The 16,055-nt window shown below is 35.3% G+C and overlaps 2 protein-coding genes and 1 long non-coding RNA gene across 6 annotated transcripts; 1 reads left to right on the top strand and 2 right to left on the bottom strand.

The window, feature by feature from the left end:
• Positions 1-1,731: 1,731 nt before the first annotated feature.
• On the top strand, positions 1,732-5,706 carry Tsr1 (Tsr1 ribosome assembly factor). The gene is made up of 7 exons (XM_075308571.1): positions 1,732-1,956; positions 2,016-2,095; positions 2,159-2,678; positions 2,810-3,674; positions 4,585-4,708; positions 4,769-5,035; positions 5,101-5,706. Exons 1-7 carry the CDS (start codon positions 1,851-1,853, stop codon positions 5,590-5,592), a joined length of 2,454 nt encoding a protein of 817 aa, XP_075164686.1. The 5' UTR covers positions 1,732-1,850; the 3' UTR covers positions 5,593-5,706.
• A 288-nt stretch (positions 5,707-5,994) lies between these two features.
• LOC142237201 (putative serine hydrolase) lies at positions 5,995-8,294 on the bottom strand. Of its 4 annotated transcripts, none has more exons than XM_075308573.1 (3): positions 8,042-8,294; positions 7,166-7,293; positions 5,995-7,101 (listed from the first exon to the last, which is right to left on the bottom strand). In XM_075308573.1, the coding sequence occupies exons 2-3, from the start codon at positions 7,286-7,288 to the stop codon at positions 6,208-6,210; spliced, it is 1,017 nt and encodes a 338-aa protein (XP_075164688.1). In that variant the 5' UTR covers positions 7,289-7,293; positions 8,042-8,294; the 3' UTR covers positions 5,995-6,207. The 4 variants fall into 4 exon arrangements, with proteins under 4 accessions (XP_075164688.1, XP_075164687.1, XP_075164689.1 ...); XM_075308572.1 differs by having other exon boundaries at positions 8,127-8,293; XM_075308574.1 differs by having other exon boundaries at positions 8,171-8,287.
• Positions 8,295-15,582: 7,288 nt separating this feature from the next.
• LOC142237202 (uncharacterized) lies at positions 15,583-16,055 on the bottom strand. The gene is made up of 2 exons (XR_012722390.1): positions 15,854-16,055; positions 15,583-15,796 (listed from the first exon to the last, which is right to left on the bottom strand). It is a non-coding gene; the product is annotated as an uncharacterized LOC142237202 (long non-coding RNA).

Raw genomic sequence — 16,055 nt, forward strand, 5'->3', positions numbered from 1 at the left:
ATTAAATGAAACGCAAAATCCATGATCTTTATTTGGAACATTTAAAGTGATTAAATAATAAACCTGGGAAATAAACCTGGGATAGAGTTTTATTTTTAATGTATTTCTTTATCTACGACGTAAGGTTTGGATTATTTATTATTTAACAGCGCTTGTAGTCAACGGTTAAAATTAGATTATCCTAATTCAAAAGCGTTCCATCGGCCCCATCAACAATCACGAATACGTCTGGCCAAGGCAAAGATCATCGTCAGCCAAGGGCCGATGATTGTCTTTAGTAAGACATGTTGGGGACAGTGGTGCCAACTGTTTTGGGCTGAAAATCGTCAATTTTTAAAATATTTTTCGTCAAAATCGTCAATTTGTCCCAAAAAAATCGTCAAAAAATCGTCACCCATAAAATAGCTGAAAAAGGAACAAATTAAAAGTTTTATTAAAAAAACATTAATAATTCCGTTTAACCCTCTAATTAAGTCATCTAGTTTCCAGTTTTTTCAAAGAAGATTAATTAAATTAAATTTTTAATTAATTAACCCCTATTTTCATAAAGCTCCGTTAGTGTTCCGTTAACTAACCAACTTTTAAACCGTATTAAGGACGAAGCTGTCATCTTGCCTTTATATTCCATAGGCCAGTTAGGAACTTAACTGACGAACATTTTTCAGTTAAAGTTAACCGGAGAGAAGATAATTGCAATTTATTTTCTGTTAACTGGCAGTTAAAGCCTAACGGAGCTACATGAAAATGGCCGTAAAAGTAATATTTCTGATTGTGACTACATGAACTACATTGTTTAACAAAATTTTCTTGACAGAAAAATGTCCTATTCTCCAAGCGAATTTAAATCCTTATTACTGGCTCGTGTATATTTTTTATTATTTCTATTACCGGTAAAGTGAATTTAACTAAACCAAGACAAAATAATACCTTGCAATGTTTAAGTTTCAAAGGAATTCCGCAATTTAGGTTTATTTATATTGATTGCTTTGAAATTTCTTTCTACATTGGAGACGGTTGGGAGCAAGCTACATATAAATTTTATATTTTGAAATTAAAAAAGCTTGTTTACATTACACCTTATGAAATACGTCAACTTATAACTACATCACTTTGAAAAATCGTCATAAAAAACGTTAAAAAGAAACACTTGTGTTGAGCATTTTAAAAATCGTCAACTCATACCTACGTTATTTAAAATCGTCGTCAAATCGTCAAAGGCAAAATGTACCATCAATAATCGTCAAATTGACGAAAAATCGTCAGAATTGGCACCGCTGGTTGGGGAGGGGTGTAAGTTGTACGATTGGAGCGCTTTATGCGCTTTACAGACTATCAGTTATTCCGGACGGAATGTCGGTGTTTGTAAAGAATCTTACAGTGTGTCGGATCGATACGACTTGTCCGCGATGACTAAATAATCGGTAAATGTGTTATCGATCCCATAAACATGCAGCAGTATCGATTATGCCTTCGGACTTAACTTATAATGTGCACAATATATGGGATATATTCGACACGAGCACTGTCGTTCGGAATAACTGATAGTCTGTAAAGCGCATTATAGTACCGTTATTTAATGACGGCGTTTAACACGAAAATAAAGGCCGGGTGACAAAATTATGTCGGCGCTAACGAACTGACTAAATAAAAGCTTTATGAATCACCCTGTTTCAACAGCTGATAACAAATCCGCTCCATGTACTTTGCTGTCAACAACTTGTCCTTTCTTGTTCTTCTTAAGTTTTGATTGAAAAAATAACATGTGCTTCCATTGCTGATACGGAATTATTCTATTAAAATTAAAAGAATTTTAAATTTTGTAAAGCTCTAAAGTTAAATTGCAATAAAAAATGGCGGACCATGTATTTCATAGGCCAGGGCCTTTAAAACAAGCCAATAAAAGTCATAAAACTGGTAGACATCGAAGTAAAGGAGCTATTGATAATGCCTTGAAAGGTGAGAACAACAAACCAAGAATATAAAAACAAATATACCATTATTTTAATAATTTACAGGAAAGGTTTCCAACACGGTCATCTCCCACAAGCATAAGCAAATTCAACGAAGGGAGCAAAGGCGAAATCAAATGAATCAGGTAATTTTGATGGCACTTTAATGCATGTGTTGTATGATCATTGCTTGTTTTTTTCTTTTCTAGATTCGTAAAAATAAACGTGAAGAAGCCTTAACTTTGAAAAGGCAATTGGGAGGCCAAAATTCAGCACCCTTTTTAGTGTGTATCCTTCCCATGCATTTACAAGTTGATCCCCGGTCTGCTTTAGCTATTTTGGAAAGCTGTGATGAAGAAGCTATTGTGGAGCGGACACCGTCCGGGGTAACATACATCAATATACCACGTTTCAAGCAAAGGTTTGCCTTTATTATACCGCCTGTGGGCCGGGGAAATGAGGTAGCTGTTTTAGATTACCTTAAAGTGTGTGATACAACATTGATGGTGACATCGGCTGCCATGGGCGAGGATGATGTCTTCGATAAATGGGGCCATCGCATCTTCAATATGATCTCTGCCCAAGGTATACCTACACCCATAGTAGCACTTATGGATTTGGAGTCGCTGAATCCTAAGAGAAGGAGTGGCGCCAAGGCAGCTGTACAGAAATTTATTTCAAAACTTTTACCCAAGGAAAAAGTTATGCAGTTGGATACAAACCCAGAAGGTAGATACATTTAAATAATAGCCTATTTTTAACACTCAGTCGGAATCTTAATACATTTAAATCCAAATAATGAATCTTTAAAATTTACCCTTATAACCATTTTATTCATTTGTATAATTTCCTGTTTGCAGGCCTTAATGTTATGCGTCGTATTGGTGGTCAAAAGAAAAATGTCATCTTGAATCGTAACAATCGCCCCCATATCTTTGGTGATCACGTTGAATTTATACCCAATCCAAATCCTTCAGAAGATGAGGGAACCCTAAAAGTAACTGGGTTTCTGCGCGGCACACCCTTAGATGTTAATGGTCTGGTTCATATAACGGGCTTAGGAGATTTTCAAATGTCAGAAATCCATGCCCCTCAGGATCCATATCGCCTTGATAAATCTCGTAATAATAATCCAAACATGTTACCCGATATACGATTAGTTGCTAAGGCAGAACCAACACGTCAAACTTCATTGCAAACCGAAAATATACCTGACCCCATGGATGCTGAGCAAACATGGCCGACCGAAGAAGAAATTGTCGAGTCTCAAAAAGAAACAAAGAAAATGAAATTAATTAAACGCGTGCCCAAAGGTTATAGTGCCTACCAGGCAGCCTGGATTCCCGACATTGAAGAAGTGGAAGCCGATGAAAATGATGAAGATATGGATGCTGACGACAATGATGATGATGATGAGAGTGAAGGAAGCGATGGAGAAGCAGATGATGATGATGAATTTATGTCCTGTGAAAATAAATCATTTGATGGCGAATGTGAACGTCCTGAATCGGATACTGAAGAATATGAGGATTCAGCTTCTGTATCCGATTCTGCCATAAATGATGAAAAATATGATCAACAAATGGACTTCCATGAAGAACGTGAAACAATGAAGAAAATTAAGGAGGCACGCGTAGATGAAATGTGGCCTGATGAAATCGACACGCCTCTGGATGTGCCAGCACGCACAAGATTCCAAAAATTCCGAGGTTTAGAATCTTTCAGGTGAGATATTGTAAGGCCATATTGAAAGACAGAAAAATATCTCGTTGAAAGAGGCTATGCTATTTTTTTCCTATTTTCATAATGCGGCAAACACAAGTTCGCAGCTTCTTCGGATGTACACTAAATTATTATTCAGAGTTACATTCAAAATCCGCCTATTTTTTTTGTTTGTTTTGCAGTAGTCATGTTGATGTCAACAGCCAACAGAAAATGTTCCATTAAACTCAGTAGGAGTAGTGCCTCAAGTGTCTTGGCTACTGCAGCTAAATCACTCTACCCATTTTCCCAATATTGGTTATCATGAAGATGTCCAGGGACAAATACCTAACTCCAGACACTGCACTCTTAAACGACGAATTCTTATCATATTTTCTTCTTGAGGAACTTTGCGCACATCTTTGGGTGATAGAGGGTTTTTGCAGTGAGGAAGGTTAAAATACTTAAATCTTCCAACCAAGCATTCCAATAGACTATCTGTAGGTTACGTTCCTTGTTTCCGTCATCGGCATGATTAATTCGACAAATTTCACCAATCAGGTCCGGGGATTCCTTTACTTCTAATGGGAAATTTAGTGTCATTTGCGGAATTCATGGTTGCAGAGATTGCTTTCCTTCCTGCATTGGATTCCTTCATTGTCCCGACATAGACTCCTTTCCGATTTATAAAAAATTCAATAATATCGCCCCTTTTCTGTGAGTATGTTGCAATTAATTTCGATTATCGATTTAACCTCGACAAATTCGGCCATTGATTAGCAATATGGTTGGTGGTATAAGTCCACAGAAATTATTTATTGCCTGGTATTGCCCACGAGAATTGCCGTGTTTTCTGTCTTTCTTACCGTCCATCCTTAAATAGCTATTATTACCTCTAGTCCATAACAACTTATATTCTCACTTTATATTTCAGAACATCTCCTTGGGATCCGAAAGAAAACCTTCCTAGTGACTATGCTCGTATATATCAATTCCAGAATTTCGATCGTACTAAAAGACGCATCATCAATGAAGCTAAAGAAGTCGATGGAGCTGTGGTAAATATGCTCTTCTCAAAGCGATTTTCTCATATTATATCACCCATGTTTTTTTTACAGCCTGGTTGGTATATAACCGTATATGTTGCAAATGTACCTGCTACAAAATGGAATGCCTATAAATCGGCGCAATCAACGGACAATGTTGTCCTCTATGGTTTATTGCCTCATGAACACCAAATGTCAGTTATGAATGTTGTACTGAAGAGATTGCCCGACTCCGAGGTCCCCATAAAGTCTAAGGAAAGACTTATAATACAATGCGGCTACCGCAGGTTTGTGGTGAATCCAATATTCAGTCAACACACCAATGGAGACAAACATAAGGTAATGGTCATTTATTTTTGTATTTCCGACAAGACTTTGATTAATGCGTTTTTGCGTATTTTTAGTTTGAACGTTATTTTAGACCCCACACAACGGTGTGTGCCACATTTTATGCTCCCATACAATTCCCTCCTGCACCCATTTTGGCTTTCAAAACAAATCCTGATTCAACATTGGCTTTGGTGGCCCGTGGTTGTTTACTATCCTGCAATCCCGATCGTATTATCTTGAAGCGTGTTGTTCTCAGTGGACATCCCATGCGGATCAATCGCAAATCGGCTACAATTCGTTACATGTTCTTCAATAAGGAAGATGTTGAATACTTTAAACCCGTCAAACTACGTACCAAATGCGGTCGTTTGGGTCATATCAAAGAATCTTTGGGTACTCATGGCCATATGAAATGCTACTTTGATGGCCAGCTTAAATCATATGACACTGCCTTTATGTATCTATTCAAGCGCGTATATCCTAAATGGACATATGACGATTGTTTGATAAGTTGCGAGGACACAGAGAAGAAGAACGGTGGCCAACCAGAAGCTATGCAAGAATAACAAGGATATTATAAAGAGAAATAAGAAAATATAAAATACATTATTTGTAAATGTATGTTAAACAATAACAAAAAACACAATCTAATAAAATTGAATTTTTAAATTTAACGAAAATATTTCATTTCATTATGCCTAGGCAAGAGATTTCAGATTAAAAATGAATGATTGTATATATATCTTTCCCTGCCGGATCCAAGTCAATAAACTACATCCAAAGAAATTTTTTAGTAAAAGAATCTGCTAAAACAAAAATAAGTCTGCTGAAAAGGGCACCGCTGTTAGCTGAAATAGCAAACATTGTCTACGTTTTTTTTTTTTAACTCAAATTCACAATAAGATTTTTTTAGTCTGGCCTTTTTAGTCAGATTTAGCCAAGATATTTGAAATGAAACTTTAACCAAATTGATTTGGCTTCTTTTTATATTAAATATTTTCGTCTAATTTCTTAAGATATTATTCAAATAATAGTTTGTACCAACAACGCATGCGTAACATTTAAATATTCGCTATACTAGAGACAGATAGACAGATCGATAGTATCACTTGACTTTATATTAAAAATAACAAAGAGTCCCTGCCTCATTCCGCTCCTTTTGTAAGTTCGAAGTTTAACATTTATCTGCTTTTCCACTTTTCTAAAAATGGATTCACTAATCTGGCAACTTTTTCAGGTTCATTCAAGTGTACATGATGGGTCCCCTCCACTTCATGATATTCGAAATTAGATTTCTGTTGTAATATTGACATTACTTCATCATAATATTCCTTGTTTTCATAATAAGGAGCTTGTAAGGCTTTGATGAATAAATGTGGACAAGTAATTCTTCGAGCCATTGCGACTGGAACCTCTTGGGAAAAGGCATAGAACAGGGATGCCTTCAGGCGACTATCACGTGAAAAGTAGTATTTATGAGGCTCATGTATTGATGGTTTTATATTACGTTTCAACAGGAACTTGCAGGCTTCTATATCAACAGATTTACTAGTTCCCACATGTAATCTTTCCACCAATTGATCCCATTCGTATGCTGGAGGTTCACTCTTATTACGCATTCTTCTATCTATTTTTGAAGCATTCTCCAAGCGTTCACTATAGTTATCTATAATCTTATCAGCTGATCTCGTCAATGGTTTTAGAACGTCAAGTCCAATCAATAAATCCACTTTGGCAGGAAATAAGGCTGCGTACACAAAGCTATTTATAGAGCTCATCGAATGGCCTATAATAGAAATTGTATCCCATTTAAATTCATCCATTATGCGATTTATTAATGCCACATAATCCAGGGAGTGATAGAGCAAACCATCCGGTAGCCAGGACGATAAACCATGCCCCGGCATATCAAGAGCCAAAAATGACATATCGCGATTAAGTAGAGGGGCCAATGTATCAAATGTGCCGGCATTATCTTGCCAGCCATGTAAACCGACTAGAGGTCTTTCATGTTTGGGACCATACCATTTGCCCGCTATGTGTCCCCAAGGAACAGGAATTTGTATTTCTTCATACTGTAATAGCAAAAAGGATTTTGGTAAAACATTGCATAGAAATGTTATTGAATTATTTACTTACATCTCTTTTGGCGTATTGGATTTTTCTGGGTTCATTGTTCATGGATATAAAGGAATTTCTTCGTAATTGCTTATTAAACGATTTTATAAGAAATTGAAATTTCGTCCGGTGAAATACAGCCATTTAAACTACAAAAAAAAAGAATAGTGTTTATTAAATGAAAGGTTTAATCGGAATCAGATTGGCACAGGCACATTGTAATGTGCCATTACAGATTTCGAACAAGAACCAACACTTAAATTCTAAGCTTGTACGAAGACATGATAAAATAAAAAATATACTATTTGGTAGATTGTGGTTCATGTAACAGTTCTTCACTATTGAATCGGGGGTTTAATCACTTCACTTCATAAGGTACAGGTGACTTAGAAATGACCAGATATCCCTTAAGGACATAATGTTAAATTCCAGCTTCAGATATTTTCGGGGTTACTTAGAATGGTGGTCCGTAGCGAAAAACTCGCTCCCACAAGTGTGAAACATAAAAGTTAGTATCATCTAACTGAACTTTCAATTTAAAGCGATAGATAAAAATAAATTGGTTAAAACCAGCAGATTTTGGAATGTCAAAGGCTTTAAAGTTTGCTGATAGAAAAGGGAATTTAGATGCATTTTTGCAAGAGGCACGAGCATGATAAGTACTTATGTTACACTTGAGAAAAGATGCATCGATGTTTATTACGACATCCCTTTAAACCATTAGTTATTGAGTTTTTACATCCCCTTAATTGTAGTGAATCGAGAATAATCCATCTATTCACCCACGATGACTAAAACTATATTATGATGATATCAGTAGTTAACTAACACCACTAATCTTGTCTTCTCAATAGCCATACAATCACTTTTCACACATCATTACCATCCATATCTTACAAGATTAGTTTATTGCTGTGACTAATAACATGATTCCGTGAAATTTAGATGAATATGTACAACAAATGCTACTCGGTTAGTATACCTTAACTATTGAGACTAGTATGGATAAAATAGTTTGGCAATGACCTTTGCCCTGCTAAACGTGTACTGTTTGAGTTAATAAGTTACTGATTGCATTAAACTCTTGAACAATGTCTTCCTTTCCTGAAGGCTCTTGAGATAGTTGATGTTTTGTTATATTTTTTGTTGAGATTGGCCACACTATCAGCTGATAAATGCAGAGGTCGAGGCCGAGCAAATTTGACGTCGTCCTTTTGCTCGAAAAAGAAACGCCGGTACAATAAAAGCGCTCCAATCACACAACTTATGCGCTTTACAGAATATCAGTTATTGCGGACAACAGCGCTCGTGTCGAACATATCCCATATATTGTGCACAATATAAGTAAAGTCCGAAGGCATAATCGATACTGCTGAATGTTTATGGGATCGATAACACATTTACCGATTATTTAGTCATCGCCGACATGTCGTATCGATCCGACATACTGTAAAGCGGACCTTAGACGGTCGGATAAACACTACGACAGGGGTTCGCCTATTTGTTGTGTGTTCGTTCAAGTTTTATTTACCCTCACACTGCACGAACAATTATGTTAACAACATGAAGACCGTATAAGGTGCCCTTAAGATTCTTTACAAACACCGACATTCCGTCCGGAATAAAACTGATAGTCTGTATAGCGCATTACACCCCCCACACGCATTAGCGGAGCTAGACAATTTCCTAGGGGGGGCTATAGCCCCCCTAGCTAAAACTTTATAGACTGAACTTATAGGTTCAACTAATGTTTTATTTCATAAAATTGAATAAAAAAATAGACATCAAAATAGCTCGACAATCAATTTATAATAAATCACAGTTGCAATTTTCACATTTAGTGAAATAAAATTATCAGAATAACCTATTGTTCGACATATTTCAAGTTTTATTTTCATTTCGGGTTCGATTAGGAGCCCAAATTGAAAGAGATTTCTAAGAGTTTGTCCGAGACTGGTTCCTGAGGACCTGTTTATGGGTTGCTGCTGCTAAATTGTCCCAATACGTGTCCTTTGGGATGAGTCCAAGACGCGTCCTAAAATGTAAGTTTACTCCGTCAATGACAAACCCATGTTAAAGTGGACGGTCCCTTCCATACGTTTTGATCAGAACTGGGACTGGTCCTTACACACCAGGGCACAAAGGCACAACTTTAAAAGCACTTCCAAAAATGTCTTTACAAAGAAGTTAACTATTTTAACTACACAGGAAGTTTTTTTAATTATTTTTTTTATATTTTAATGCGTAATTTTTTGTTTTCTTTTTTTAAATAGTTTAAAAAAAGAGTAAGAATAAATAAAATGGTACAAATTATTCAAATTTTGCCACAAAAATGCTAAATCCATTATAGAAAAATCGATAATATTTGTAAAAACGTTTCAAACAAGCGTTAGAATGCATTAAAAATTATAAAAAGTATAAAAATTATTTATTTGGGAAAATATCACAAAATTTGTAATTCACATTCAAAACACTGAATTCGGATCACACCTTAAGAAGTGATGCAAATTCATTGCAACGGTGGTTGAAACCGTGGACATTCGTTCTATGACAAGTTCATATTACATTCATCGCTTCTCCGCCAATTTTGTACCACTTCCAGACCCCAAAAAAAAAAAACATTTTCACTTCTTTTTTGGCGACGCTTTTTTGCAGCATTATTAAGATATTAATTTATGAAAGTATCTCATTTTCTATATGCTTCCGACGTAAAGGAGTTCTGATTTGCACAATTTGTTATTATTGTGGAATGTTTGTTTACATGTCAAGAATGAGATTCACATAAAATACAGGATCGTCATTAAGCACAACATTATTGAAAAGCGTGTTAATATAAGTTTGAATAATTCGTGTTTGAAAACATATGGAATCAAACACATTTCTCAAATCTAGTATTTTCGAATAATATTGGTCGGTTCTTAATGGGGTTTCCCAATGAATTGTTATTCTTTATCGTGTCGGTAAAGGCCGGTATGCACCTCTAGCGAAATTTTCGGTAGCAAAAATTTATTTAAGTCTACAACAAAAAAAAACAGGGCTGTGTACACAAATTTTAAACCAGCTAATTGCTTTTAAAAATTGTTAATATATGTTCCAAATATTCCTCAAATAAATTGTTTATTATTTACAGACTTTTTAAAACTTTTACGCACACAATGATTGTAATAAATCAAATGTTTGCTGCCAAAATATGCTTTTGACAACCCTGTTATTTTCATTAGAAGTGCGTACCAGCTTATGAAATTGAACGCTACCGAAAATTTCGTTAGCATAAATAGCAATGCATTTCTTATGGGAATGAAATTTTTCGCTAGAGGTGCATACCGGCCTTTAGTACAAATTTTGGATGAGATCAGCTACTTTAAGGCCGGTATGCACCTCTAGCGAAAAATTTCATTCCCATAAGAAATGCATTGCTATTTATGCTAACGAAATTTTCGGTAGCGTTCAATTTCGTAAGCTGGTACGCACCTCTAATGAAAATAACAGGGTTGTCAAAAGCATATTTTGGCAGCAAACATTTAATTTATTACAATCATTGTGTGCGTAAAAGTTTTAAAAGGTCTGTAAATAATAAACAATTTATTTGAGGAATATTTGGAACATATATTAACAATTTTTAAAGCGATTAGCTGGTTTAAAATTTGTGTACACAGCCCTGTTTTTTTGTTGTAGACTTAAATAAATTTTTGCTACCGAAAATTTCGCTAGAGGTGCATACCGGCCTTAACCGGTAATCTATCCACCGGTTTAGTATTAATAGGAGAATAAGAAAAACGACGAAAGTACAAACATTACAACGAACAATTTATTAGATTTAGAACTGACTGGTATAAGACTATTTTCACTTTGTTTCACTAGCACCACACGCTTTTAAAATTGGTAAACATTTACGGCTTATATAAACATCTGATCGTTTTCTTTTAAGGTTGAGTTAAATATCATGCGTTAATCCGTGCGTTGATGGGAGGGTTGATATTTTTCAGTTTGAAGCACTATAACAAAACTGTTGCTTTCAAAAATAAAATTCAACTCTTCAATCAACGGACGCATTAACGCATGGTATATAACTCAAACTTTAAGGTAGAATTACATACGATGTGTTCAATGCGTCCGATGATTTAAGAGTTGAAATTTCTCTTTTAGGCCGGTACTCTGTTCGGTTTTCGCGTTGAAACTCCATACAAAACCAAAAAATGCGAAAAATTTGCGAAATTTTTTCCATTTGTGATACTTTGTTTTTTCGTGTTGAAAAACTGACGTTTATAGCACGGCGCCATTTGCAATGTGAATTAAGAAATAATTTATTTATTAAAAACTGTTTGTGCGGGTTTATAAATCAAACACGGATCATATTTTTGTTCCGAAACTATACAAAGGATCAAAGGAATAGCAGATCAATTGCCCAAGGAAAAATAAAATGTTATTTTGTAAAAACAAGCAACACCACCAACTTAATCCAATATCGCTCCCTCTAAAATAGCGCTCCAAGCTACCTAAAAAAACGCCGCTTTCTATGTGCGAAATAATGGTTTCCATAAAAATTTTTCGCAAGAATGAACATAGTACCGGCCTTTTGAAATCAAAAGCTCGAATAGTCTGCCACAAACAGAAACAAATCAACCCTTCCATCAAAGCACAGATTGACACATGGTGTGTAATTCAACCTTTAGTTTGGCGCGTATAGCTGAAAAATACAGTGATTATTTTCAACAATTTCCATATAATTTAAAAATATTGGTTAAGCCGGAAAGTTCAAAGATGGTTTAACTACTTATTTTTTACCATAATATTTTTGGAAAATAATTGAAATGGCGGTGTTCGTAAACGTCTTATACAAAAACAAGAAGGACATCGTTCCAATAAAATGCGGAGCTTTGAGCCTGACGCTATGCTATTTACAAAGCCAGTAAGTGATTTTCAATGAGATAAATATCATAGAAAATATTTAAGCTACTCCAGTATTATGAACAAATTTGTACTTTGTTAATTTTTATTGCAGTCGTACTTATTTATCGTAATTGTAGTGGAATCTGTTTACCATAGTTAAAAATATATGCATTAATAAAGATGGTTCGAAGCCCGATCATAGGACTCAACTTAAATGAAAAACTTAACATATTGTTTGCTTGTTTCTTATCAAAGCATATAGTTTGTTATTTCTTTAATCATTAGTGACATAGAGATATACACATTAATAAACATCATAAAGGGAAGGTTTTCCTAACTTAAACAATTTTACCACGATATCAAGATTTTACTATATATAAAACTAAAAATATATATTTTGACAACCATTACTAGGCATATAGAATCGATTCAAATAAAAACCAGTAAGGAAAGGCTAAAGTCGGGCGGGGCCGACTATATTATACCCTGCACCACTTTGTAGATCTAAATTTTCGATACCATATCACATCCGTCAAATGTGTTGGGGGCTATATATAAAGTTTTGTCCCAAATACATACATTTAAATATCACTCGATCTGGAAGAATTTGATAGACTTCTACAAATCTATAAACTCAAAATTTAAGTCGGCTAATGCACTAGGGTGGAACACAATGTTAGTAAAAAAAAAATATGGGAAACGTTTAAATCTGAAGCAATTTTAAGGAAACTTCGAAAAATTTATTTATGATTTATCGCTCGATATACATGCATTAGAAGTTTAGAAAAATTAGAGTCATTTTTACAACTTTTCGACTAAGCAGTGGCGATTTTACAAGGAAAATGTTGGTATTTTGACCATTTTTGTCGAAATCAGAAAAACATATATATATGGGAGCTATATCTAAATCTAAACCGATTTCACGCATAGCTACAATGCTAATTCTACTCCCTGTGCAAAATTTCAACTAAATCGGAGTTAAAAATTGGCCTCTGTGGTCATATGAGTGTAAATCGGGCGAAAGCTTTATATGGGAGATATATCCAAATCTGAACCGATTTCAAGCAAATTTGGCACGCATAGTTACAACGCTAATTCTACTCCCTATGCAAAATTTCAACTAAATCGGAGCAAAAAATTGGCCTCTGTGGGCAAATGAGTGTAAATCGGGCGAAAGCTATATATGGGAGATATATCTAAATCTGAACCGATTTCAACCAAATTTGGCACGCATAGCAACAATGCTAATTCTACTCCCTGTACAAAATTTCAACTAAATCGGAGTTAAAAATTGGCCTCTGTGGACATATGAGTGTAAATCGGGCGAAAGCTATATATGGGAGATATATCTAAATCTGAACCGATTTCAACCAAATTTGGCACGCATAGCAACAATGCTAATTCTACTCCCTGTGCAAAATTTCAACTAAATCGGAGTTAAAAATTGGCCTCTGTGGTCATATGAGTGTAAATCGGGCGAAAGCTATATATGGGAGCTATATCTAAATCTGAACCGATTTTGCTGATATTATGCAAGTTTATCGAGACTCATAAAATATTCGGATGTACGGAATTTGAGGAAGATCGGTTGATATACACGCCAATTATGACCAGATCGGTGAAAAATATATATGGCAGCTATATCTCAATCTGAACCGATTTTTTCCAAAATCAATAGGGATCGTCTTTGAGCCGAAACAGGACCCTATACCAAATTTTAGGACAATCGGACTAAAACTGCGAGCTGTACTTTGCACACAAAAATACATCAACAGACAGACAGACAGACAGACGGACATCGCTAAATCGACTCAGAATTTAATTCTAAGCCGATCCGTATACTAAAAGGTTGGTCTATGATTACTTCTTCTTGGCGTTACATACAAATGCACAAACTTATTATACCCTGTACCACAGTAGTGGTGAAGGGTATAAAGATCTACAATGATTTATTGCGTGATAATATACAATTTTGCCCCGATCGGATTTCCCAATGGTCGGCAGTGAATACGTTAGCCATTAATCCGGTCAAATCCAAAGCTATCGCATTTTGCTCTTCGAGTCGTTATTTCAATTATGAATTATTTATTGATGGCACGCTATCGAATTTGTTAGTCAATTTAATTGTCTTGGAGTTATTCTACATGAGCAGCTACGCTTTTTGTCCCACATAGAATCTGTCCAGCTTAAGGTCTTGAGTATTCTACGAAGGATTTATTCTACTAACATTTGTTTGCCACTTGGTACTAAGTATCGTATAGCTTGGTCTCGCTACCAGAGAATGAAGCCGACCCATTTTTGTCGGCGGCGGCTAACACTAAATTTTTGCCTACGGCGGCGGCGGCTTGACGGCTAAGCCGATAAAAAATTGTCTGTTCGGCGGCGCAAAATTATCTATTATAAAATCAATTTTAAGTTTTCCGAATTGTAATGAGATTAGTTGTACAACCAATCTTACAATCAAATTTACATTTCATTCAAATTTTTTGAGCTACATTTTTGTAAAACTATTATAGCAACTTGATACTAATTGATTGAAAGTGGAAAGTTCAAAATTTTGGCAAAAACTATAACAAATATTATTAAATTTTTCTGATATAAATCAATATTTTAGATTAATTGGCGGCTAAATTTGAGTCGAGATGAGTCGACATATTCGGCGGCGGCGTCGACTGCTAAAAACGGGTCGGCGACGGCTAAAATCGGCGGCGCGACTCGGCGGCTTCATTCTCTGCTCGCTACTCATGCCGCAGGTACTACATGGACTCGTGGTCTATTCGGGCACTACATCTAACAATATTGACTTACTTGGACGTATTGTTAATTCTGTGGCATGATTTGTCTTTGGCGTTAGGAGAAGAGAGCATATATCGGGTTATGTTAGAGAATTGTTAGGATGTTCTTTCAGAGATTTCGTTAAGATTCGTACAGTGTATCTTTTCTATAGGACGCTGTGTAATGCGTTTTCTTTTATTCGGTCTGCAAGCGTTAATCATATTGATATTCCTCTGAGTAGGTGTAGTACCTTTGATAGATCTTTTCTGATCCGTGTGGCTTGTTGTTGGAATTGTTTGTCTGTTGAATTACAGACTTTTTTCACACTCTAATCATGCTTTTAGGCGTATGCTTTTGGAACATTTTTCGGATGATACTGAATGATTGTCTGTTTTTGTGTTGCTTTAACTTGGATAATTGGGCATATTTTAGTGATAATTTTTTAAATGTATTTATAAATGGCTGGGGAGCCAAATATACTATGGTTAAGTAAATTTTTTGTAATTTAGGTAATATATCCCTGCCAACATTTTTTGAATTTGGGGACTCTTTTGAGAATCCCCACTACGTCGAAAACAATCATATACGACATCAAAAACTCGTCGGAAAAGCGCCGTCACTATTGAGAAGTTGTACCACGCCAAGTTACTACAAAAATGTTTCGCATGAGTGCAATTATTAGGTGCCTTTATAGATCAATTTAGAACGACGCCAATAAGGGACCCTCCAAACAATCAGAAAAAGTGCATTTTAAGATAGTTGTATAAGAATCATTGTGGTCGAGTAAAACACGTTTGTTTAGATATTTATTAATTTGATTAAACATTTACAAATTCTTAAAAATATAACGTTTATACCACTATCACATTACATTTAACATAATTTTTGGCATTAATGATGATGTTGAGTTACAAGTAGCGAGTTACATGTTGCTGCATCTATCAACCAGTGTTTTTATTCCATGGAGGCAGCGTGTCTGTAAAATATCTGAAAAACAATCACTTTATTCCATTTGGAAAATCACCAAATTGTTCACCAATATACCTTTCACAATTTTAAGCGTATAATCTATGTTTTCAGAACATTATTTTCGTTTTTATTTAATTAAAGTATAACAAGCTGGTTGCGCTTGGCGTTTCACAAAAAAAATGGCTTTTTTAACAGTAGGGATGGCAAATTACTTGCATGTACTTTTTGATGTACCTTTTCATGATGGTTGAAGTGACATTTACTAGTCTGTGGTAAC

The sequence above is a fragment of the Haematobia irritans genome, chromosome 4, assembly GCF_050003625.1.
Source record: "Haematobia irritans isolate KBUSLIRL chromosome 4, ASM5000362v1, whole genome shotgun sequence".
Classification (NCBI taxonomy): domain Eukaryota; kingdom Metazoa; phylum Arthropoda; class Insecta; order Diptera; family Muscidae; genus Haematobia; species Haematobia irritans.